This window comes from Centroberyx gerrardi, chromosome 7, assembly GCF_048128805.1.
Source record: "Centroberyx gerrardi isolate f3 chromosome 7, fCenGer3.hap1.cur.20231027, whole genome shotgun sequence".
Classification (NCBI taxonomy): domain Eukaryota; kingdom Metazoa; phylum Chordata; class Actinopteri; order Beryciformes; family Berycidae; genus Centroberyx; species Centroberyx gerrardi.
The window spans coordinates 13,426,399-13,451,561 of NC_136003.1; the positions used below are offsets into that span (position 1 = coordinate 13,426,399).

The 25,163-nt window shown below is 41.3% G+C and overlaps 3 protein-coding genes across 3 annotated transcripts; all 3 read right to left on the bottom strand.

Annotated features, from left to right (window-relative positions):
* Positions 1-1,435: 1,435 nt before the first annotated feature.
* Positions 1,436-6,207, bottom strand: dhrs7b (dehydrogenase/reductase (SDR family) member 7B). Its single transcript, XM_071911933.2, has 7 exons — positions 6,087-6,207; positions 4,283-4,469; positions 3,958-4,076; positions 3,260-3,470; positions 2,915-3,007; positions 2,672-2,824; positions 1,436-2,038 (listed from the first exon to the last, which is right to left on the bottom strand). Exons 2-7 carry the CDS (start codon positions 4,434-4,436, stop codon positions 1,833-1,835), a joined length of 936 nt encoding a protein of 311 aa, XP_071768034.1. The 5' UTR covers positions 4,437-4,469; positions 6,087-6,207; the 3' UTR covers positions 1,436-1,832.
* A 3,157-nt stretch (positions 6,208-9,364) lies between these two features.
* On the bottom strand, positions 9,365-12,066 carry tmem11 (transmembrane protein 11). The gene is made up of 2 exons (XM_071911939.2): positions 12,004-12,066; positions 9,365-10,367 (listed from the first exon to the last, which is right to left on the bottom strand). Exons 1-2 carry the CDS (start codon positions 12,048-12,050, stop codon positions 9,851-9,853), a joined length of 564 nt encoding a protein of 187 aa, XP_071768040.1. The 5' UTR covers positions 12,051-12,066; the 3' UTR covers positions 9,365-9,850.
* A 4,847-nt stretch (positions 12,067-16,913) lies between these two features.
* On the bottom strand, positions 16,914-20,433 carry natd1 (protein NATD1). Its single transcript, XM_071911950.2, has 3 exons — positions 20,275-20,433; positions 18,046-18,164; positions 16,914-17,752 (listed from the first exon to the last, which is right to left on the bottom strand). The coding sequence occupies exons 1-3, from the start codon at positions 20,372-20,374 to the stop codon at positions 17,636-17,638; spliced, it is 336 nt and encodes a 111-aa protein (XP_071768051.1). The 5' UTR covers positions 20,375-20,433; the 3' UTR covers positions 16,914-17,635.
* Positions 20,434-25,163: the final 4,730 nt, after the last annotated feature.

A 25,163-nucleotide genomic window follows, 5' to 3' on the forward strand; every position in this document is an offset into this window, starting at 1 on the left:
TGGGAGTAAAGTGGAAATGATTGACAAAGGGAACTGAAATGGAGAACTGATTAAAAGAAAAAACTGAAAAGTCACATGAGGAAAATAGGAAATCTGTAGAACTTAACACTAAAAAAACTTGACTGGTAAATGTATCTGGACAGATTTAGGCAATCTTTTTAGCTGCGACCAGCAGCTAGTCCCAAACATTTTTTTAAACTTTACTGCGCTTGTGCCATTGCGGGACACAGCTATAAAGACATGAGCCTACTTGATGCATCACTTGGTAAAGCACGGGTTTGCTGCACCAGAGATCCCAGGTTCTAATCCCAAGTGAGTCAATTTAGCACAACTATTCTTTCATGCATGCTGGCTTCCCCTTTTAAACAGTTGCAGCCTTATTCTTGAATGTGCATGCCAGTGGTGGCAGCGTACAGGAAAGGCATGCCAGTTTATAAAATGACCACCCATTGTTGGGCATTTATCATGAAAATGAAACTCTGTGCGAGAGAGAAAGAGGAGTTATTTTCATATGCAACCCCCACCCCACCACCCCCGATCTGGATTTCCCCTCTGAACGTTCTGGCTGGTTTGGTCTTTCTTAAAGTGCCAAGCTGGATGCAGCTTTTCACAAATTATTTCCCCTCTAGATTTATTAAACGCACTTTCTGTTTTGTTTTGACAGCCACTGTTGTACTGGTCATGTAACTTTCGATTTCAGCTTGTCATTTTCAGCGGTGTGCTCCGTGTTTGCCACGAAGATGACCTGCAATCAAAATGTCTGGTGCTGTGCCAGCTCTCAAAGAAATGTGTGACAAAGTGTTCGAGTGATGTTTTCAGTGGGGGCTTTCCCCCAGTGCATGATTTACAGCCTTATTGTGATTATAGCACGGTACACATCTACATACCCTTTCATCAACATTTCATCTAACATAGGTTTCTACATAAGTCCTAATAGCACAAGGGATAGTTACATCATATCCTGTGCATGAGTTGTTTTCATATCTGGTTGCATGGACTGCAAGGTATCTAAAGGCCAGCAGTACATCTGTAGGGTAATGTGTACACATTAATCTCAATGTGTTTGTTCCATTGTTCAGTAATCAAAATACTGAAACAGCAGGCTATTAAAGATGACTTTCATCAGTGGGACAGCAGAATAGTTACTAATTTGCTTCTTGAGGCTCTAATGAGATAGTAGCTCAACAATCTGATAGGACAAGACACACAAGCTTAGGTGGCATTTTGTCGACAATTATGAATGCTTTATCTACCCATCAAAATCACTGGTCATGTAAACCCCATGTGAAGTGAATGCCAGCAGTTAACAGCACCACTTGCTCAAAACATCGCTGGAGCATTGAGCTTTGAGTTTCCTCTGTAATCTACAACACTGATTCTAAGGACAAGTACAAACAAACCAATGGTTTTTAAACCATAAAATCAATGTTTTCAGTATTATTAAAAAACTGTTTATTCTTCAATTGCAGTAATGTTTGTAAATTAGAACTAGACAATACAACCTTGCAAATCTGGTCAACCCACAGCTGTTGGGAAGGAAAAGAAACATTGACCATGAGAACCTGTTATTTGCTGGTTTACTGCTTAGTGTATCAGATCATGCTAGACTAACAAATAAACCCCAACTTATACACTAAGAGCACTGCAGACAATGTGAGTTTGTCTAGTGTTATTGATGTGCTGAAGCTATTCACATCCCACGTCTGTCTGGCCTCCAATGGGGCGTTCACAGTTTCATTACTTGGACCCTTTGTCTCCCGTATCTCTCTCTTTCCTGCCCCGTCACGCCCCACGAGCCTCTCGGTCCTCGCCTGCCTCCGCATCAGTCCCTCTCACTCGTCTTTAGGTTTCTGTTCCTTGCGAGCGCGAGAGGACATGAGTTTGAAGAAGAGGGCGGGCCACAGCGTGCGCAGGTAGACGGCGAGGGAGGGCAGGGGTCCTGCCAAAAGGACGTCTTTGCTCCTCTGACGGACGGCCTTCAGGACTGCCTGAGCCACGTCCCTGGGGTCCCGGCCCATAGCTGTGGTCTTGTCCAAAACTGAAACCAATGTTGCACAGGAAGAAAACATGTTACCTCAATTATACTAGGGAGTCGACTTTCTACATCGACTCCCTACAGGAAGCAGTTAAATTGTTGGGATTGTATTCCTGGCTGTGGTTCGTACTTCGAGTGTTTATCTTACTGACTGAATGGCAACGCTATCAATACTGACAATGGCTATGCTCACATGAAGGCTAATTATGTGTTGATATTTCACTGTAGTTGGAACTGGATTCCTCTGTAAAATATCTGTCCTATAGGAGAACATTAGTGTAATGCGATGCATGTAGATGCCTGCTTACATCAATCCACTTGTGTGCAAGCACCAAAAAAGAATATGTATCAAAGTAGATTTTATCATAAATTCTAAGTTTGTCAAATACATTTCAGTTAAAAACACAATGCACAAGTTGTGTGATCAAGGTAAATCAGCTATAAAACTTTGAGAAGTCATTTTTTTATGTATAGCATTCATGTATAAGAGAAACACCTTTTTCCACTAATGAATTACTCACTGGGCTTAACAGCTGTGAAGGACAACAGCAGAAAGCATATGACAAACTGCAAATTTCTTACTACTTGAATGGAAATGTAGTCACACACTTGTATCTCTCCATTTCATTGCCTTACCTCCGTACTTGGAGCCGTCCCCTGTGACGGCGTTGAGCGACAGGTTGGTTCGGATGTACCCGGGACTGATCACGCTCACTGGAATCCCGTAGCGCTCCATCTCCGCCCGCAAGCAGTCAAAGTACGCCTGGGTGGCGTGTTTGGAGGCAGCGTCTGACCAGAGAGGTTACAAAGCATTCCCATCAACTCGGCACACTGAAATGGTGTTGGATGTTACGTTTTAAATGATGAAAGATTACTCACACGCTGATCTGTACGGAATGGCTATTTTGCCTTGGACGCTGCTGATGACCACAATGTGGCCGCTGCGCCGGCGAACCATGGAGGGCAGGAGGGCTGCAGAGGGAGGAGGGAAGAATTACATTGAGGAAAAACACTGATATATATACAGAAATTGTGTAATGTAAATAGATAAATCTAAAATTGGTTATTTTGACATGCTGTTATTGGATTTAAAAATCCTGTATTGGTCAAGCCGTTATAAAAACACTGTATGTTGATTTTGATCAGTTGTCCAAGTGAAAAGGGCAAATTGGAAGTTTGGGATTTCCAAGATAGCAGACAATATCAGATTCTCTCCTCACTAACCTTGAGTAAGAGCAATGGGCCCAAAGTAATTTGTTTCCATGACATCCCGCTGAACCGAAAGGTGTGTATCCAGGATGTTACCACGGTAACTGATTCCGGCATTGTTGATGAGGATGTCCACCTGGCCATAACACTTCAGGATCTCCTCTGCAGCCCTGTCCACTGTCTCCGTCTCAGCCAGGTCAAAGACCACCGTGCTGGGGACGTATGTCTGTAGGTACAATAGAATAGAATAGAATAGAATAGAATAGAATAGAATCATATTCCTTCAGTCAAGCTTCCAGTAAATACTTACAAAGATCTGGAGAAGTAGAGTTTTTAGTGGAGCAACACTAAGTAAAGTTGAGAGAATTGTTTCATTCCCCATGGAGGATAGTGGCAGATTCTCAGAAACAAAAACAAAACTTTTTGAATGTCCAAGGAGGAGTGATTAGTGATTAATAACATCGGCTTATAAAAAATATGAACTTCCCCTTTAAGCTGTACATTTACTTTTAAACAAGGAGCTACTTTTTAAAAGGAGAAAGGTGCATTTCATTCACCTCAAGTTTGTTTTGAGACAGAATTATCAGTAATAGAAATGATAAAGTATGGAAGACACAGACCAGGGCCTCTGGTGGGATAAAATCCTAGACATCAGGGGCATTAATGGTCCGAGAATCTGAATTTTCTTTGGTGGTGTGTGTGTGTGTACACACCTGCCGCTGTACGTCTGCTGAACCCGCTGTGAGCTCCTGGACCACCTGCTGCAGCCGCGCTGCATCTCGTCCACACAGCACAAGCCGTGCCCCTGCAGCGTGGAAGACCCGTGCGCACTCTACAACGCAAACAAACACACCTCTTGTTCACTGTGAATATCACAGCAAGGCATGTTAGCACTTGCACCGCAACACCGGCAGATTTCAGCACGTTACATTATCTCACTCCTACCCAAATTAAATGAACTGCTGTCTATTAATTTGACTGAATTATAGAGCAAAGGAATATCTACATGTATGCTGAACGAATGTCCAGGTGACTGACCTTTCCCCAGGCCGGAGCTCGCCCCTGTGATGACCACCACGGCATCCTGGACAGAAGCCCCTGGTCTGAGACGGACCAGTATCCGGTAGAGCAGCATGACCCCCAGACTTGCCAAAGCCAAAGGCAGCATGCCTCCTCCCGTCACACGCTCCATGGCTGGCACGCCCCCCTGCTCCACACAAGCTGCCTGGGAAACAAACACACACTCAAAGAAATCAAGTTAGGAAGAGGTTTTTTTCTTCCCTTCAACTCTTAAGCGCAGCAGAAAACATTCAAATTCACTGCTTTTGTGTGAAGAATATCACCACACTAAAGGCACTTCCAAGACAATTTTCACCGACTATATCACTGTCAAATGAATTGCGATAATGGCCATAGGTGCTACGCTCTATCATGCAAAAGAGCTACTTTGTATCAGCAGATGTCGTTAACCCCCAAACCAAAACCTCCCAAATTGTACCATATGAACCACATAAACTGGGGCAAGGCCTACCATCTGTAACTGTGTTATTACGGGGATGTTTTGCTATAATAAAAATGCATCATCACAATTAATTTGACAAGGATATGAAAAACCTTTGACTCATTGCCATCGAGTCATAGGCAACTCCTGAGCTCTATTAACATCAGAGGTGTGACATGATGTGGCAGAAACTCTCTATACCATATAGGCCTGTTATTTCGGCACTGCATTTGCAAACAAATACTATATTCAGACAGAAAAAATAACTAAAAGGGGATTTTGACAAGCCAAACTGTGACCTTGACTTGTGTATTCTGTAAATCCTTATGCCATGCCCCAGTGCCAAATGGATTGTAGATGTTTTAATGTCCAGGTCATTTAGTTAAGCCCCTGCCACTGGTCCTGTTTCCAAAGCACAGCACAAACAATCAGCATAGCAACAGTGACAGCTACTATCATGCAATGCGCATGCACACACCCATGCAAACAATGTTGTGCACTTGTGCGCACACATGCACTCTGCCAGTTCAGAAGACAGGATTCAAACACTGTAAGGCTTTTCCTCTGAATGAAAAGAAAAGCGCAAACTGAGAAATGGACTATGAAGGGCATTGAACATAACATGCCATTTGGTGTATGCTTTCATCTAAGTGCCTTACAGTGCTTTCGATGCCTATACATCTATATAGATAGTGGAGGTATGAACATGCAGTGGGCTACACTTGTACACTTGTAACCTAATGGAAATTTTGCTATGATTAGTAATTTCTTAGAATAGACCTGACATCTTATGACAGTTGAGTCTATGAAAAGTCTCTCCTAATGTAGCTCTACTCCAATAATGATAAGCTTTGCACATTCTCTTATTACTTATTAGGGATCTAGGCGCCGGGAAACTAGAGATTAGAGAAATGACCAGTCACATTCCTGGAGCCGAGTAACACTGATGGAAGTATTATACTGTTAGTAACACTCTCTCCTCCCTCAACAACTACTGCCGACTTGCCCTTGAGCCAGGCACTTCACCTGTTGAGTAGTGCCCAGGTGTGAATGTGACACAGGACACTGCTGAAAAACAGCAGGCGAACTGAGAAAACCTTCCAGGATAAATTAAGTTTTTTGTTTGTTTTAGCAACCCCATTTTCAACTATTATTACTATTCCTTAACCTTCCACCAAAACACACCTCATGGGCATCAAATCGTGTGTGTCTTGTCTTGCTAGGCACAGCAGACTAGCAGTGCAAGCTAATGGCAGGATAACTTCACTAGCTTCCACAGTTTAGCCGCTGACTGACAAGCTAATGCTAAGCTAGCATGTAGCCGAGCAGCGTGCAGCTCACCTGAGTTCAGCAGTTGTCCTGTCGTACAGCACAGTGGTTTAGTTTAGTGGGTCGGTGACTGAACCAGGATGGAGCCCGGAAGAAGAGGACAAACGGCCGGAGTGTGTTTCTTGGAGCGCTACCGGCAGTGTGTGTACTCCGCTAGGAATTGTGGGAATTGAAGTTTAACATGAACCAGCCTGTAAACCGTCTGAATAACCCCGTAGACACAGACACAACAGACAGGCTCTCTCTCTCTCGCTCTCTCACTCACTCACTCACTCACTCACTCACTCACTCACTCACTCACTCACACACACACACACACACACACACACACACACACACACACACACACACACACCTTCTCTTTGCTGCCAAACTTTACACAACTGGTTAGGTTTTCCTGCATGTGACAACATAACTGCTAAACAAACCTACAGAGCTTCCTTGAAACCTAAAATAAGACTGATTCCTGCTTTGTACCTTATGGCTATAATGGAGGCAGTGGAGAACGCCTGAGCTGTTCTTAAGACTGGGATACAAAAAAAAGGTTGATATTGGTAATTACACTCCTCCCTCCAGATAATGAGAGGCATCAGTGTGGCACATAGAGGTCACAATACTATCACTAGCTCCATATTTTGGAGGCATAGGTATTAAATTCTCCAGCACATCTATCATTTCCGTATCCACTGTCATTGCAAACAATCTGCCTTGGCCATATGGATAAATAAATCATCTCTCTCTTTAGTGGATGGTCTGTTGTGTGCAGGACGACCTGGAGTGACGGGCCTGGATGCCACTTCTGGAGCCAAGGAAATTGTGACAGCTCTTCCAGGCCGACCAGACAGACAGCAGTAATGGGAAAGCAATGTCTGGAGGGAACTGGAGAAGGGGCCAGCACTTATCAAGACTGTCAGAACAGGGTTACTGGCCTGTTTCCATCATGCATCATTATTATCACCATCATTAGCATTATATCATCCCATTCGTTAGGATCGCCAAGGCATCCCCAGTCCACAAGGCCCAGCAGTGCTACTCTGAAATAGCTGATAAATAGCCGGTCCATATATCTGCATAACTGCTGTAGATCAGGCTGACCACTCTGAGTTAGTGGCAGCAGTGGGTCAGCTGACAGATAATTGGCCCACTCTGGTTACAAATCAACACACTGATAAGGTCGTCTTTTTGAAGCTGTCTGTCTGAGCACTCGTGCCTCTGCTTGACAGTTTTGCTATCAACTGCTTCATTTCTGCTCATTCCACAGTTAGTTAGTTATGCTCCCTGACTGCAGATATTCGATTCTGTATGCAGAAACAGCAGAGTAGAATCATTATTGTGAAATTTAATTACAGCACCTCATCATTAAACTTATGACTTCGATTCCTCACTGAGGTGAGATCGAATTACGTCTCAGTTTTCCTGCAGTAAGAAATACTTCAGAGGACAAGCTGCAATCCAGGAACACAAAGAACCTACTTATTTTAGAAAACTGACTTTCCTGGTATATAATTCAGGTGTTTTTGAACATGATGGAAGACATTTTACAGAGCGCCTTTAAAGTCAGAGGGTTGTACTTATAATCTTAGTTGAATATAATTTATAATCAGTGTTATATTTAAAGTGTCGAGGGAATAACATTTAAAGGCACAATGACATCGGAAGGCTCTAATGTTGTGTACATAAATTCATGCCATATTATTCAATTTAAACCTGAGTGGGTTTAAAACTCAATATTTAGAAAAAGCATGTGTGCTCTCTCACACAAACACTTTGTGCCAGTAGCTGCCCAGCTCCACCACAATTACCACAAACCACGGCTGAGCTGGCATAGTGAATGTGAACAAAACAGAGCCAAGATTGTAACCCATTTTGCTCTTCTGCAGCTTGAAGCCAGCAGCCGAGGTCACAGTGATCTGAGGAGCTGCTGCCTCTCACAAATTGTTACAGAACTGTTTGGTAGCTATGCAATTCACTTCTATAAGCACCATTTTCTAAGGCAGAAAAAAAGAACACTATATTTTGAATTTTAGTTGTTTTTTTCCTTAAGACTACAGTCACATTGGGGAAGTTTGTACATTTGTCATTCCTTTCCCCTAAAATTACTTGGGAGCATTTCCCTCGCTGTAACAAAAGGGCACTTAATGTGATGATGTATGAATTCCAACAGCTGAACGTAAAGTGTTGCCTCCAAACAAGTTCAATTTTCAGCAACTCTACTGTAATCCCTAAAATATTGTACAGGGCATATTACACAAGTTGTGTACCACTTTCCCCTGATTAAGTTAGATTCTCCATTCATGTCAGAAAGTTCTACTGAACATCAGAAAAAATATCCTGAATGAAGTGAAAGTAGGACTTTCCCATTTCCATTCTACCCATCGTGCCTCTGTTCCTCACAGCTTGCAGTTGTTTCCGATAGTTATGCAATATGTATGATCACGCCTTTTTGGTGAAACACCCTGACTTTTAAAACGTTGAAGTGAGAGTACACGTGGATCTTATTTTTGATACATTATTTTTGTTGTATCTTTGAAGTGATTTACACCAGAGATTCTCCACCTTTTTATAGATTGACCAACAATGAAATGTTTTAATTTGCTCAGGACTTGTTGCATTACATTACATTTCCTGCAGTCAAAGAAGTAACTTCCACATGGAAAAGTCAATAATCCCCTTCTACTTTTAATGGGACACTGACATCTTATTTGGCTTCATCAGTGACAATAATGTGGCTACTAACACTCTCACTCATATCAACAACTTGCGTCTGGATTCCACTTCCTCATTAAATTGTTAGCAAAAAAAATGTATCATTGCCTCTCTAGTTTGATTACTTCATCCATGACACTCATTTGCCATTAACCCATAACCAATTTTACCTCGTGCTGGAACCAACAATATGAAAACTATTAATCTACACAGCAACCACCATTGGATGCATGTACACAAGTGTGTTCCTGAATTTGCTCTGTCTGGTCCCACTGGTTGCATTATTATCTGTATTGTTCACAAGTGTCTGTAGTTAATGTTTCAGAGGATTTGGCTTGATCTTGATGCAGAGTCCATTATTGGAAGCAATTTGCCTGTACATTTGAGAAATGTGAATTTCAGAAGCTTGTATTTTTTTACTATACCAGATGATGACATTGTCACTTCAGATCTCACTCGCTCTTTTTGAGCAAAAAAATCTACATGAACAAGACACAGTCTCAAATAAGGTGCTGCTACTTGCCCTCTTCAGGACATCATGTAGAATCCATTTAATGAAAAAAGTAAAATAAAATACAGAAAGGTGAGTTTGAAATATCCTAATGTTTAATGAAAGGGTGGTGTACTGATCAGCAAGAAAGGGGTACAGTAAAACTACGAGGGAAAGGGCAAAGAGCTTGGATGTACTCAAAACATGTCTGTCCGCTTCAACCGCAACACGATTCAGTCCACAGGAACTGCTTCTATACCCTTGTGCACTAGCTTGGTGTGTATCAAGGAGGCAGGTGGAGGCGCGGGGGAGGAGGCGCAAGGGTACTATGGAGATAAGTGTGCTGTTGTTGTCACATACAAGTAAAGGAAATGGAAGGGAAAAAAACAATTCCTTTTAGTTTTAACTATATCCCTCTGATCAATCAAAGTTCAAAATGGAAGCGCCCCCCACGTGTGTGGAGCTGACCGCTGGGCCTGATCATGGCGTCCACTCTGCTTACTTCTGGGGGTGGATAGGTTCTGTTTTTTTGTTGTTTTTCCTTTTTTCTGTTGGTTCTTAAACCCTCTTCAGAGTGCGCTCATACCGCATAGAGTTCGTAGATCTTCTTGGCGCAATAGGCCAGCGCGGCCAGTGCTATCGTGTTATGGAGTCTCTTTCTGTGGATGTCATCCCTGCGTACCAATACCACGGGCGTGGAAGAGGTGAGCGTATGCAGGGGCAGCCGCGAGAGTTTTTGGCTGTCGTATTCCACCTGGTACTTGCAGCAGGGGTCAAACTGCCAGGAAATCCCGTAGAGGGCAGCGCAGGCCACGCTGAGGGCGCCGGCGGGCAACGCCACGTAGCGCGAGTATTCAGGTGGCAGCGAAAGCGGCGTCAGGAGGCAAGCGGCACCTGACAACACGGCCGTCTTGTGCAGGCAGTTGCCCACGGCGATCCAGCGGGCCGTCTCATCGCCGATGCGCGTGGGCTCGATCACAATGTATTTGTACTGGGCCTCCAGTGCCTGCTCCAGCTCGTACTCAAACTGGTCCTGCGCATTCTCCCCATTGTAGATCTCGTGCACGATGTAGCAGTCTGTCGCCGCCATCACTCCCCTGCACAGAAACAGAAAAATGGGCAGGAACAGTGAGAGAAAAGATATTAGATTAGAATAACAAGAATCATTACATCCAGCACTCGGTTTGTTTAACCAAATCTCCACACCAACCTGCTCCTTTTTTGTGGGCAGTCCACCTGTGAATTTTTTTTTTTTTTTAACGTTTTTTTGGACAGGGTTAATGGAAAGCCTTTCAGACAGAGCAAGACTACAGTACAGAATGTGACACAGGTACAAAATACGGTACAAAATAAAGCAACTAGAAAATGGTGAGAGGAAATGTCATTGCTTAGCGTATATACTCTCAAAACCTTTATGTTTTAGCCTACTAGCTGTCAAATGGTGTCAGTCAAAATTCATTCAAAATTCAGGAAACACAAATGTCTTATTCAAATTTGCTTTTTGAGGAGCATAAAATCTTGCATCATATATTATTACATCATATACCACCCCCTGGATAGTTTGCATTGTATTACATCTGCTTCTACTGAAAAAAAGTGTTGCATCAATTAGCAGTGCAGGATTACATACATACTTTATTTCTACATATTTTTGCTGAAATTTCCATACCAACATCTTTCAGCCTCTATGTTAAAATGATCAATTCTGTTGTTAAAAAGCTAAATTCAATGTGTTCTAGTCTTGTTTGGGCTATCTGCAACTTTCAACTGGATCCATTAACAACCAAACTTTACAACAAACATTTGACAGCTGAATATGAGATGTGATGAACACATGTTTATGTAGTTTGTGTATGTGTATGAATTCCCACAAGGTTTCCAGGGTTGATAAACACAATTTTCAAATTGTACCGAGTTTTGCTTGACCATATCCTGGACAATTTATTATTCAACGACTGGTAAAATACTGTTTCGAATATGTCTACCACTGTAACTTGAGAGATTTCTCTGCTTATCTTCAACTTCTTATCTCAAATTATCTTCAAACATGTCAGGAACAGTTATGACTTCCAAATATCTTGTTCAGTGGCAACAGTCTGAGGCCTTCAATGGATGGTGACAAGATGGCAAGCAACCCCAGTGTTACAAGTTTTCTGACTAGTCGGATCCCAAGCTTATTCAACTTTAAGGACGGCGGGACATCGACTTAAGGAGAAAGGAGATAAGGCGGTCTGACAGCGTGTTACTGGTTAATAGCGTTTAAAGTAACACAAGTTTGCCAAGTTGATTTAAGCGTTGGTTAGATAACGTTAGCTAGCTAGCTTGCATGGTAGAAAGTTGGGGGACTGGCCAGCTAAGTTCAATACCATTTTACTTTCATAACAGGCCAACAAACACAGCGGCTAGCTAAGCTAATACACGCGGGAGAGCCGCGGAATATCACGCAAATATTCGCATCAACGTATCATTAAACGCAACTTTCCAACAGTTAATGGCCAATGTTAATCAAAACATCACATGAGCTGCTAGCTAGTTTGCTTGCTAACGTTAGCTGTTCACGTTAGCCAGCTAACGTTAGCTAACCAATGGATAAATTCAGCCTTGTCGCCTTGGTATTTAACTCCAAAGCCCAAACGATATGCATATTCAGGATGTGGCACATAATGACATCGGCAAGACAGACTACCATATTAAAAGAGCTTCGTTAAATGGCAAAGATGTACAGTAACTGACCTCTCCCTGTTTACTGGGACACCGCGCCTCCTTCCCAGCGACGCCATGTTGGAGATACAACAGTGATTGCGGCTGACGTATTACGACACTGAGCATTTTGCGTAATGTAGTGTATTAATGTGCTACGAGCATCGTTCAAGGGCAACTACGCACTACAATTCCCATGATGCCATTCATGCAGGGTATATGCCTCTTACGTATTTTATTATAATGCATGTACAGAGAGAGGTCAGACTACATTTCATAAACCCAACAAAAATAAACGGAAGTACTTTCATTTACAGACATTAAGTAATCAAGTACATCAACACTGAACATCCGGAATGACCAATTGAACGCAAGGACAAAGCTATGGGGTACAGATTAGGACAAACCGTGTCATTTGTGCAAGTACATTGCATAAATAACTCGGATACACCGCACATGTAACATACCCCAGTGTCCCTTTATCTCGTTTTTAGTATGAGTTGTATTTGCGACGTAGACTCCCATGTACTCACCCATATTGTGCGCTGTTCAAACCTCTGGAGTTGTGTCTGTGTTTGTGTCTCGGTGCACTATGAGCTGCCGTCCGTGTGGTGTAACCTTAAGCTCTTTGGAGCTAACTAATGGCTCCGTTCCAGATTGTCTCATCATTTAAAATGCAAATACCAGTAACAGCAAGTGTAACAACTTTACAATCCAGGGAGCTACACTATGCATGGATAACAGAATTTATTACCTGCTGCTGATGCAAGGAATTCATCATCAAAACTTAATTTGTGGTATTCATACAAGCTCATAGGTAAGCTGTTGCATCATCGTGTCCCCATCACACACATCCCTACACATGTGAATATACTGAATATTGTCTATCTTGAAAACTGTTTGTGATTAAAAACTATTGAGGTGAGGACTGACTTTTGGAGGAACCTGCTTGTTCATCCCCCCTGAAGAGAACGGCGGCAATCCCAGCAAATATCCCAAACTGTCATGTTTGGGTTTCTCATCATAAAGAGCTTAATTGAGTTACTGTAAATGTGATATGCTAGCTCATAAACAGAATTCTTGAGTATCTGGCAAATAACCAGAATATTATGTGCATGTAATCAACTGTAATCATTACAGTAAGTGTGCCTTTGAGTACCCACTCCACCCAAGTTGGAGCATTGTAAAAACTAATGGCTCTGACTTCCACCGGAGAGGCCTAGGTGTTTTGAGTGTTAGGAGCGTTGGTGAAGAGTGGTGATCGCTCTCAGCAGAAGCTGTTGAGGAGACATATGGTGTTGGTCTTAATGAACTGGTATCATCTCCCAGAGAAGAGGGTTTTTTTTAGAGCAGAGGATTGCCCAGGTGCCATTATTGATGCCAGCCCTTCCTGCCCTTTTCTTTGTTCTGCTGTCATACTGTTACCTGATGGAGGAGAGCTGGCGTTCAATGCCCTGCTCAGCAGCGGGGACAAGACACCGCAGCTTGTCCTTGGAATGGAAGGAGGCAGAACTAGAGCGATGCCTGATTTAAAAGGAGAATGCTTTATCACTGACCTATACATTGTCCCTGGATGCTTGTAGAAAAGACATCTGTTGGGTCTGCTTCATTAACCAGATGTTCTCATCCCATCTGAGTGTGTTGGTGACAGTCGTCCCCAGGAACCTGAGTGTCTCAGCTGGGTTCAGAATTGAACTACTGCTCTCCCGAGGGGAGATGATCGAGCGGGTTTCTTTGAAAGTCAGTCCCCATCCCAACAGCTTGGAGAGTGTTCAGCTCCAAGTTGTTAACAGCACACCATAATGCATAATGACGGATCTCCTCTCTCCTGGACTTGCCCTCATCTTTGTTGGTGATGAAGCCTGCCAGCATGGCCCAACATCAGCTGCAAACTTAAGTAGTTTTATACACAGGTGGCAGGATGTGTAATGACTGTTATACAGGGTGTAGAGCACATATCCTTCTATTGCAGGGGTCCCCAAACGTTCTCATATCAAATACATCCGCATTAGACCATGGACCCCATTCAATAAGATTCAAGGTTTTGTCCTGTGGAACCCCATCTGAGAAGATTTTTGTTGTTAGATATGACTTGGTACTGAATTATATACTTGTACATACTGTAGGTGAGTTGATACCAATAAGGTGGAGAGTGAAAACTACGAGCAAAATAGTCTTTATACATATTCTCGTGCTAACTTCCAGGAAGTGAAACAATGGTGAAATTTAACTACTGCTCATTTTTCTGGGGACCCCCTGGAATTCCCTCTTGGGGGGGGGGGGGGGGGGGGGGGGGGGGGTGAGAGGCAGGTTCCCATTTGCACAAAATGACTTCCAGTGCGTCCAAGTTCAACCAGCAGTTCCAGCATGGTGGTGTTTACATGTAGCTCAAGTCAAGAGGATCCTGTGGCTCCAAAAATCCCGTTCATATTCATGTGTAATAGTGTGAGTGGCCTTAGCAGCTCTTTGAATGTGAACACACCCATCTTTTTAGTTTTAGCTCACTATATAAAACCTATAGGGGCGGCTGTGGCTCAGGAGGTAGAGCGGGTCGTCCACTAATCAGAAGGTCGGTGGTTCGATCCCCGGCTCCTCCAGTCTGCATGTCGAAGTGTCCTTGGGGAAGATACTGAACCCCAAATTGCTCCCGATGGTTGTGCCAGCACCCTGCGTGGTAGCTTGCCGCCATCGGTGTATGAATGTGAGTGAATGTAGGCATTATTGTAAAGCGCTTTGAGTGGTCGGTAGACTAGAAAAGCGCTATATAAATGCAGTCCATATAGTATGTCTTATCTATCTCAGCATTTGCAGAAAAAGTATTTCCATCTCATCCCCAAAATGGCCAACTTTCACTAAAGCGTCTCAATCAAAGGTTCAGTTATTAATGTGAAATCACTGCTTCAACTTTCCTACATTTTGTCAATTATACATTTGTCAATTTTCCAGTGGTGAAAAAATAGCTAAAAAATTTACTTAAATGTGTAACTCAATGTATCAACCCAATACTTTGTAAGCAATATATGGCACATAATTGGAGATGGAAATGGCTTTGATATTCCTTTGAATAGGTGTGATTCATGTGTTTATTGAAAGAGAAGATTGATACATAGTTTTGAGTTGTCTCTCTTATGAATGTTACGGGTCTTCTGACTTGTATGTGGTACGCGTTTCCATCCTGCACACATTGAGATGTATTGTGCCAACTGTGTCTATGTGCATGTGTTTGGAAGTGCTTTCACCCATCAAGATATTTTCTGAACAAATGAAACAATGAAACAAATACCAGAGTCCTCAACAGGGCACTGAGATAAAATGAAACCATACCTTGCCCAGTCTGTAGTCACTACATGCCTATTCTGGTACCTTGAGATCTGAATTCAAACAGTATGAATGCTGTAAATACTACCATAAACATAGTATCAACACAGCCAGTACAACAACAAAATTACATTGATAGGCTGCCAACGCAAAACATATCTGACTATAAATGCTTTTTTTTTTTAGCCCACAACAGTAATAATTCTTGTTTGGCACGGTAATAACAATATTTCTATAGAAACATGAGGGTGTGTCCCTGGGAACTGGCTGAAAAAATTAACCACCGTTGCTTTGACGATGATCAATTTTTAAAACCTTTGGATGGCAGATTCTCTCGATCAGATCCAATACAGAAAGCCATCACAGGCTGCTCAATAAGACCGGAGCAGGCAAGCATAATGTTTAAATTCATATTCCTGTGATCACATTTCAACATAAATATGTATTTTCAGAAAGTGACCTTTGTATAAACAGTCAACTAGTGATGAATGCGCCAAGACTACAAAAAGGTTCTGTACAGAATCAAATCTTCTCTTTACAGTCGGCTGTATTTAAGACTGAACTCAATATCCACATTGTGTCTTGCCTGTCATTGTCTCTGCCTTGCCATACATGCATACTATGACATGAATAACATTTAATGAGTATTTGAGTGAGTTATTTATTTAGAAAGACAACAAAAATGAAGAGAAACAAAATATTTTCAGTTACACAACAATATAACAAGGATGATACATTTTGATGCATTTAGTGGAGCCAGCTGGTCTAAACTCTACAGGCGTTGCTGTGTCCTTTCAAGAAAACACACACACACACACACACACACACAGAAAAAGAAATAATGCCTTAGTGTATACCTTGGCCCATGCAATAGGTGTGTGCCAACCAAAGGAGTTTTATAAGGAGTTTTTTAATGAACGTAAAGTGGTTTTGTGTGACCACTCGAGTCTGAAAGTAGATGGAGTCTGCTTTGCATGTCGATGTCTGCCATGGAAGGAGTGTTTATGAACCTGAGGTGTTATTCCCCTTGACAAGGAGATTGTCAAGGTCAAAAGCTCTTCAAGAGCTAACATAGGCAAGCCGTGTTAAACCATATTGCAAATTAAAAATTTCTCTTTATGATGACCTCATTTTGACATCAGCAGACTAAAAAAACCTTGAGGATAAGAGAAATGGAAAAAAAACAACAGATGGAGGGAAACAAAACTATCAATTTGTAAGTTCCACCCATCTGTTGCCATATTTCTGAATGAAAGACGAAAGTTTGCACATCCAGAGTTAGTTTGTGTTCTTTGGTTCTGAGTCAGGATCTGTTTCCACATCCATCTACATTTGATTCATCAATTTATAATGATTCCTGCAAATGGACAGTAGATTTCTGTTACTGGGACAAATGGAAGTGGATGGAGTGATACTGAAACCAAATGAACATACATTTTTGTTTTTAACAGCACATTTGGGCAAATAAATGTGTAATGAACAAATGCCTTCAAAAGACCATAATAGAAAAAAATACCTCTGCTAACCACCGACTACATGCCTATCGCTCAAAGATACCAAAGACCTACCTCTTTACAATCACCTAGAAACAAAAAAAAAATAACGTCTTTTGAATAGCAACGCCCCCACAGAAGTTTCTCTTTCAGTTTTATTGGTAAGGCTAGATCCAAGTTCCAGTGCTGCATTAGCATTCACAACCGATTAAGCATTTCAGCCCGATAAAGCAGATTTTCTGAGAGAGGCGGGGAACGGAAGTTTAAAAATGAAACAAACCCAAAGGATATCAGAAGGGTGCCAAAAAAGAGAAGCAATCCTCAGCGAAGTGTCAGGGAAGCCATCACTGGCTCCATCCAAGACATCAGATACTCGTGTCGTCCTCTGCCACTGCTCACTGCCAGCGAGTCCAAAAGAGGATAGAAATTTGCAACAAAAGATTTGACTCCCATCTGCTATCATTACATGTCTAACGCTTGCTTCCAGTCCATGTTAGGTATACATCCTTATAATTTTTGGCTGAGGTAACAGGCTTCAACTTTGGTTGGTTTGTTTGCTTTTGCTCTTAAAAGGTCGTGAGCAGCCAACTACAGTATGATGATTCGCTTCCTGTTTCTGGTGAGTCTGTATCCCGGTGTTTTGGACATCGGTGACTGGTCGCCCAAACATTCACCTCACGGAAGCCTTAACCGTGAGATCAGCTCCCTCTGGATTCACACAATGTCTGGTTTAACAATGCCTGGAAGGTCCTCTGTTGTAAATCAGCCTCTCACCCCGAAGCATGTGGCCTTATTTCTCTCCTGGGAGTCTCTTCCTGCACTCTCCATCCCTTCTCCTTCGGTGCCTGGTGGGGTCATTGATAAATGTGTTCAAAGTACTGAGGCTGAGGATTCTCTTTGACGTATTTCTGAATGTACCAGCAGGTCAAGTGAGCTTTCAGATCCTCTTCCACCACAAAATCCATGGCTGCCTGCCATCAGAAAATAAAAATAAAATCACATCTAAATTACTCTGACGAGCATTTCACCAAACAACTAAACACATAACATTTTATGTATATTTACACACACACACACACACCACTTTTCCCTTTAAAAAGGAAATGAGCATTAAGGCATTAGATTTTTCAGGTCTGAAATTTAAGGAATTACAAAAAAGATCACTACAAACTATTTCTTTTCATTTCCACAATGTGTGTAAGCAAAGCATCACCTATATTAGAGTAATCACTGTAAAACAAAAATAGACCACTAAAATCTGTACCTTAGCCAGGTGCTTGGCAATGCCTCTCCCTCGGTAAGCGTCTGGAACTTCAGTGTGCTGCAAGTCCACCGTCTTCTTCCCAACATACTCGTACAGAAGAACGGCTCGATCATGAGATCCTGAGGGCAGACAGAAGCTGGAGCTCTCAGTTGTGTCAAGACTTTGTCTCCACCCAGTTTCATACTGCATACATACAGTGACTTGACCCCTCCTCGCTAGGGAACACTGACAATAGTTAAAGACACAATAGATAACTTTCAACCAGCAGGTAAAACTTTAAAAAGTGGATTCCCAAAAATTGCTTGCTATGGCAAACACGTCCCTACACACAAAAACCTTGTAGCACACATTTTCCAAAACCCATTCCTGATTAAGTCAGGGCATTTAAAATTGAGTATGTATTCTCTGTGTGCATTCCAGCATTTTGTGGCTTTGTGAGGTGAGGATAACACAACATCCACACTGTGTAACACTTTATTTTGATAGTCCACTATTGACTCTTTACAACAAGTCAGTTGACCGTCAGTGGCAATTTGTCTCAACAGACACATAACATGTATTCAACCAACCGTTAGTAGGCTTTAAGGGGCATCTCAAGTGCTGATCAACAGACTTCATCAACTGAGTAACTGTTGAATATCAGCTAGGGAGAAACACATTTCTACATATGAAACTGTTTCATGAGTGAATTGCTTTACTGTCCTATGACCTTAACCAAGTTTTATGTGCGGAAACTTAACCCTAACCGAAGTTGTTGACAGTCTACCAACAGTCTCTTAATAGTAAGTACTTGACAATCAACTGTTGACATAAATTACAGATAGTTTGTTGAACATTTGTTGATAGTCAACTGAAAATACCTAACTGTTGAAACAATTCTTGTTGACACTCAGCTGACACACTGTTGAGTATCTACTGATGCATTGAGTCAACAGTGGACTATCTAAATAAAGTGATACCCTAAGCTGTTCAATACAGACACATTCCAACTAAGTTGGTCAATTACTTAAAGCAAGGTGGCATGCTGGCTCAGTGTTTAGCACTGTGGCCTCACAGCAAGAAGGTCCTGGGTGCGAATCCTGGCCATGGTCCTTTCCATGTTGCCGTGGGTTTCCTCCCACAGTCCAAAGACATGCAAGTCAAGTGGACTGGATACTCTAAATTGCTCACAGGTGTGAATGTGAGTGATTGTTTATCTGTGTTAGTCCTGTAATGGACTGTCAAACTGTGCAGGGTGTTTCAGGTGCGCTGGGATATTACCTGGCTCCAGCCCCCATAACCCTCAATAGGAATAAGTAAAGACAATGAATGAATGGGGCATGTGTGGGCCAGCATGCAGCTGGTATATCTTAGAGAATTAACCACGTCACCTAGCCAGGTACAGTCAAGCCTTTGTACAAAAGGAATATGTAACTGGGTGGAGAGATAGTGTCTTCACTCTGTGAACAATGGCCCCATTACAACCTTTTGTTGTAAGTAAACAAAAGTGCCTTGTAGGATCAGTTTTAAAGATACAAACTGGAATGCACTTCATCATCATGGGTATGTTCATATATAATTTGACTTGAAAATATGATCACACCTTTTACAGCCTAAAATATGCATTTTCTTTTGTTGTACCTGTACCAAAAGCTCAGGCAAAGTGAGGTTGATAATTGACAAGCAGTGAGAAGTGGAAAATGAGGAGTGCACTGTTCAGGCTATAACATAATTATACATTCAAGCCCCAAAACAGAATATTTTAAGCTTTTCCAGCTCGGGGAGAGTATTATCTCTCCCAGTTTCCTAAGAAGGTTTTCAGGGGTCTGGTTCTCTTGTTTGTCTTGGAAGAATTATTCATATCAATTTAGCTGTATGAAGTCAAAGAAATTATGTGGTTAAGTGAACACTACTGAAGGTTGGATATTTGCTTGAAAGAAACGAAAAAAGTTATCGCCGTTCCAAACAGCGAGATACAATAAGTTAAGGAAGTCAGCAGCATTGTCCAAGTACTAACTTCGGATCATTTCGTGATACGACACATTATGAGAGTGACAGTTACCTGAGTAACGACTTGACATTCTGACTACATGAACTGAATAACGCTTCAGTGTCTGAAATGGCAGCTTGCATTATCAATAAGGGCAGGACGACAAGGTTAACAACGAAGAAAGCTAAACTAACGTTAGCTTGCTAGTGAGCTAACATTAGCCAGCTAGCGTGCTGATGTTTACATGTTGTTGAACTTACCGTTCAGTCTTATGACAAACTGCCGACGTTTTTTATCGTGTTCCACCTGGATTGGAGAGTTGTTAATTTCGAGGACATTTACTTGTGCTGCCTGTGCCATAATAGCCACCTAAAGTTGACGTTAACGTAGCTATGTTACTCTGCAACGTCGCTAGCCAGAAATGGCTCACATAGATTGATCAACACGGCCGAAGCAAAACACTCCATCCAGGGAAATCAGCTGTAAGGTCACGTGACGTTAAACCAATGGAAACTGCTGTTCATGTTTGGAGAGGATGAAGCAGGAAGCTCCAAAGAAGATGCACGCCTGGAAGAGAAGTTACCGGAAGTTACTGATATTAGGGTGAGACCCATGGGTGAGACCTGTGAAGCTTTGTAGTTCTGTTTAGCACTGTATGGTGTGTGGGGGCTTTAACGTGCCAAGCTAATTATTGTAGACTACTTCAGTGATAAATAGTTATTGATCAGTTAGTAGATACATTTAAAAACAGAATTTATGACATTTAGTTTTACATTTAAATGTTAATAAAAAATATTAAATGTGTAAATTAATAATTATTTTTCATTATTCTGTATTTAAGATATGAATAATTACTGAATTCATAAGTCAATTTGTAAAATGATTTTTGAAAAGGAATTCAAAGTTTACTTTTTATTATTCAATTTACTAATGTGGTTTCCTATTCATTTTACAATTCATTTGTACTATGCTGTTTTAGCATTCACACCTTGTGCTTGGGCCACACTATTATTAAATGATTCATTCATGATTCATTTTTCTACAGCTCTCATTGCAAGATCTGGTGTTGGAGAAACATTTCTTTCTAGATGTAAAATTCATGGATAAGGTGGAGGCAGGTAGAAGCCAAACGCAGTAGCCTCTGGCCTTCTGGGCTTGGTTATTTTTTATTTTTTTGGTGAGCAGAAAGTCTTTTTCTGGGGCGTTCTGGTGGCTCAGTGGTCTAAGGTGCATACAATGTGACCTCGACATCCTGCGTTCAAATCCGGCCCAGGACCTTTGTGGCATGCCATTCCCCTCTCTCTCCCAGTCTTTCCTGTCTCTCTTCACTTTCATCTGTCTAATAAAGGCAAAAAAGTAATTTTCTCCAAGGAGAAGTGATACACTTGAGAGACTGCTTTTGATTGGTCAGATGAAGTCACAGCAGGTCCATGGTGACAGTTGTGCCCCTCTGTGTCCTCAGCAGAAGGAATTTACGGCCAGGAGACAAACACTTCTCATTTGATTTGAGTGCGCTCCTTGCTAGGAGAGTTTTGTGTTGCTTTAAAATAAATAATGTGTCTGGATAGAAACTTAATGGACATAACTGTTGCTTTGTGTAATGTGAAAGGTTTTAGTAAAGACACTTGAGATAACAGTGTTAATGTATGAAACATTTCAAGACACTAGAGGGAGGAACGTCAAGTTCATTAAGCTTACTGGCTGTGATGAACTTGTTAAGCTGTTGTCCTAATCCTACAAAACTCTAATGGAGGGTGTCAACTCTATGAGATTAAGTGTGTGTGTGTGTGTGTGTGTGTGTGTGTTTCTTTGGAAAAATGTTGTACAGGAATGTAAGGATGTTTGTGATTTGTTCTTTCTTTTTTTTTGCCCGAGTTAGAGTGAGCACAGTTCTTTTTGCAGACAGATAGAAAAACAACATCTGAGTTTGTACTGGCCTCTCACATTTAGCTTTGCATATTGTCAGTGGATTACTGAGGACATCTGAACTTCTGCTTTAGAGAGATCAGATGATGTCTAAGAAACAAAGGTAAGTCAACTGTTACCAGCTATTTTCTACCACATAGGAAGTTAATTTCTCTGTGTATGGTATTTTAAGGGGAATGAAAATCCCACACTGTATATTTCTGTTAACCTGCTGAGGATAGCGTGAAAGCATAGGGTGAGTTATCAGCATGTGGATGCAGGCATATCCTATCCATTCTAACCAATAGCAGGCTTATGTGAATGAGTCTTTACTATCAATAGTATTGGTTGTTTATTTGAATCAAAGCCAGAGTAAATGAATTTAATAGCCACCTGTCTGCTGAAGCAAAACAGTGTACAGAGTTTAGAATTACTGGGTGATATGAAAAAGAGTAGTGCTGAGGTGGGAGCGTTGATCATGTTTATTTTGTTCTAGTGAGTTTTTAATCTTACTTAGTGTCTCATTAAAACATGATAAGTGGTTCAAATAACATACAATCTCATTCAGTTAACTTGGCTCCATCATTTTCTGCCCTCGGGTTCTGCTGTCAGCACCAGCATTCAGGTTTTTTCCCCAGCTCTATATATCAAAAAGGCAGGTTTAGTTATTGAAAAGTATTGTAAGGAGAAACTCCTTACAATGAGATTATGGGGTTATGTTATATTATATATTCAGAATTACTGTTTTGGTTAAGACATCAAAAAAGATAAATTTACATTTTTATGGCAATATCTTGACTTTTGCACATGTGCACATGCTTTCACAACTCAATGTCTGTCTGTTGTGCACATAGTGAAAACATCATAACCCTGCTGCATCGCTCTGTCCCTCATTTGATTTCTCACAGGTGACCTACTACCTCGCATTAAAAATGTCCGGCAGTAGCCCAGTGCAATTGTAAATAACAGTGACCGCTATGGTGAACTGCAATGTTAACTGTGTCAGTACAGCCACAGTATCTGTTACAGAAGAAGCAGAGAGGAATAAACTCGTACATACAGAAGAACAAAATGACTGCACAGATTCCCTTTAGATGGCAACAATCTTTGACCCAGAAGTTAGCAGAATATCTACTGTTTCTACTAACCTGGGCTAGAGCTACAAGCTGTTTGCTAGTGGCTAACAACCTCAGGGGGTAAACAGAATTTATTTGATTTTTTTTACTTATGTCTTAAATTATTATTTTCAAAGCAGCAGCTGGCATGTGAACTTTTTTGACTATGAAGCATAATGTAAGATGGCAACACCTCCATGTTAAATAATTGGAAGAGTAAGGCCAGATGTGTCTCACTCATCGTCCCTCCTTTAATCTACATGTATGCATCCTCAACCTCATCACCACATTGACATCATGCTCCACACGTTTCAATATGGCTCAGTCAGTCAAATCTTGCCTGTATTGAAAATATTGGGACATCCTCCTTTTTCACCCTTACTGAATAATCATTTTGTGAAAGCAGAGCATGTGTGTACTTTATTTACCTGTATGTTTGTTTGTTTTAAAGCCGATGGCACGAGGCCCTGACAAATGCTAAGACTAACAAACCAACCCAGAAGAAAAGGGGAAAGGTAAGTACCTCATTCATTTAGATAAAAAGGATCTCAAACAATATAGATCAGATGATATAGTTATGATTACAACCTTAAGCATTCAGGTTTCTCTGAGGAGGAGGCTCCTGTGACATAAATACAACACCACTGTTATATTGATTCAAAATCATCCCGAGATGAGACATTTCTATTCTGTGTGTTTTCTATCTTGACATATTTACCATCTTGCATTTATCAGATGTGAAAGTTTATCATTCAAGATGAAACTCAACCTCATTCACACAGACACACATGGCTTTTAAATTTTGATACACAGAATGCAACATTTTTCTGGGGCAACATTATCTAAGGATTTGCATCTGCATTGTTACATTATTTACACAGTGTACTTGTTTCCAGGAGGAATTTAGTCAGTAGGGAGTTGTTGATATGAAGTTAAGTTCCTTTCAAGTTTAATTCTGCCAAGCAAACCAAGCCATGGGGTTTTGGGTTTGACAAAGTGGATATAGAGTACTTTATAGCTATTATATTGTCATGATAAACAAAAGATTTGAACAAAAGATTAACATGTTTTATGGCTATGGTAAATATAGATTAGGCTATTTAGATTAAAACAACATTAGATTAGATTATGACAACATGATTAAAGCACTTACAAATGTGATAACACAAGCCTCGGAAAATAAAACTGGGACATTAAAAAATGGGAAAATAAAGAACTTGATTTTCAACGCAGCTTTTTAATAAATTTGTGTTGTCTTATACAGCCACTGGATCAAGTGGGGGAACAGATAAGCAAGTAGGAATGTTTGCTTATTTTACAAGGTTAGACCTACAGTATCTTTTAACAACAGTAGTATAATGTCAACTGTGCATCTGAAAATGTTTAAATTGGTCGGTCTATTTTCACAAAGATCTGTCCTGTTAGATCTGTCAGAGTGGGGTTTTCTTGAGCAAGTGCATGCATTTGGTTTGATTTATTTAGTAGTTAATGTGCTAAGATCAAGTCAGTGCAGTGAAAACCTGCACAAGCTGCTAAGTCAGGACTCTTCAGGACTCTTCATCCCGGGCGCTGGAGCTAATTGATTTCTCTGTCGTGTGGTCCAGCCGCAGATTGATCGCCTCTGCAGTTGGTGAGGTTGCATCTCCCAAGATTGGAATGTACTGCCTCTGCCTGATGGCTTTCCGATGCTCAAGTGTGATTAAGCTTTGGCTACTTTGTGTGTGTGTGTGTGTGTGTGTGTGTGTGTGTGTGTGTGTGTGTGTGTGTGTTGTGTTCATGGGCGTCATCCCAGCATTGGTCAGATGGTACTTAAGCAAATTAAGAGATCTTGTGAGGATTAAAAGCTACTCTCTAGGGGTGATTGGATTGTATGTGTCAAAGAGTCCAGGTTGGGAGGGGGGTGAGTAGGGGATGAGACTTTTGACATTTAAATATTCACATTCACCAAAACTAAAAAGCATACATAGATTTCTACTGAAAGGTTGTATTTGTGACTTATTTTTTCAGTTAATCTCTGTTTGATTAGTGTAAGTGTTTCCCTCTGTATCTCATCTCATCTCTCTCTCTCTCTCTCTCTCTCTCTCTCTCTCTCTCTCTCTCTCTTGATCCCAAAGGAACTACACCAGCTT

What these genes read in the sequence shown, in the direction of transcription:
- dhrs7b (XM_071911933.2), bottom strand. Translation starts at nt 4,436, where the DNA reads ATGGAGCGTGTGACGGGAGGAGGCATGCTGCCTTTGGCTTTGGCAAGT. An exon ending in CATTCCGTACAGATCAGCGT is followed by an intron (nt 2,825 to 2,914) that starts GTGAGTAATCTT and finishes CTCTCTGGTCAG; the next exon opens with ACGCTGCCTCCAAACACGCC. An exon ending in GGACGGCTCCAAGTACGGAG is followed by an intron (nt 2,039 to 2,671) that starts GTAAGGCAATGA and finishes CATTGGTTTCAG; the next exon opens with TTTTGGACAAGACCACAGCT.
- tmem11 (XM_071911939.2), bottom strand. Translation starts at nt 12,050, where the DNA reads ATGGCGTCGCTGGGAAGGAGGCGCGGTGTCCCAGTAAACAGGGAGAG. An exon ending in GTCCCAGTAAACAGGGAGAG is followed by an intron (nt 10,368 to 12,003) that starts GTCAGTTACTGT and finishes GTTTCTGTGCAG; the next exon opens with GGGAGTGATGGCGGCGACAG.
- natd1 (XM_071911950.2), bottom strand. Translation starts at nt 20,374, where the DNA reads ATGGCACAGGCAGCACAAGTAAATGTCCTCGAAATTAACAACTCTCCA. An exon ending in GTTTGTCATAAGACTGAACG is followed by an intron (nt 18,165 to 20,274) that starts GTAAGTTCAACA and finishes GTCTGCCCTCAG; the next exon opens with GATCTCATGATCGAGCCGTT. An exon ending in TTGCCAAGCACCTGGCTAAG is followed by an intron (nt 17,753 to 18,045) that starts GTACAGATTTTA and finishes TTCTGATGGCAG; the next exon opens with GCAGCCATGGATTTTGTGGT.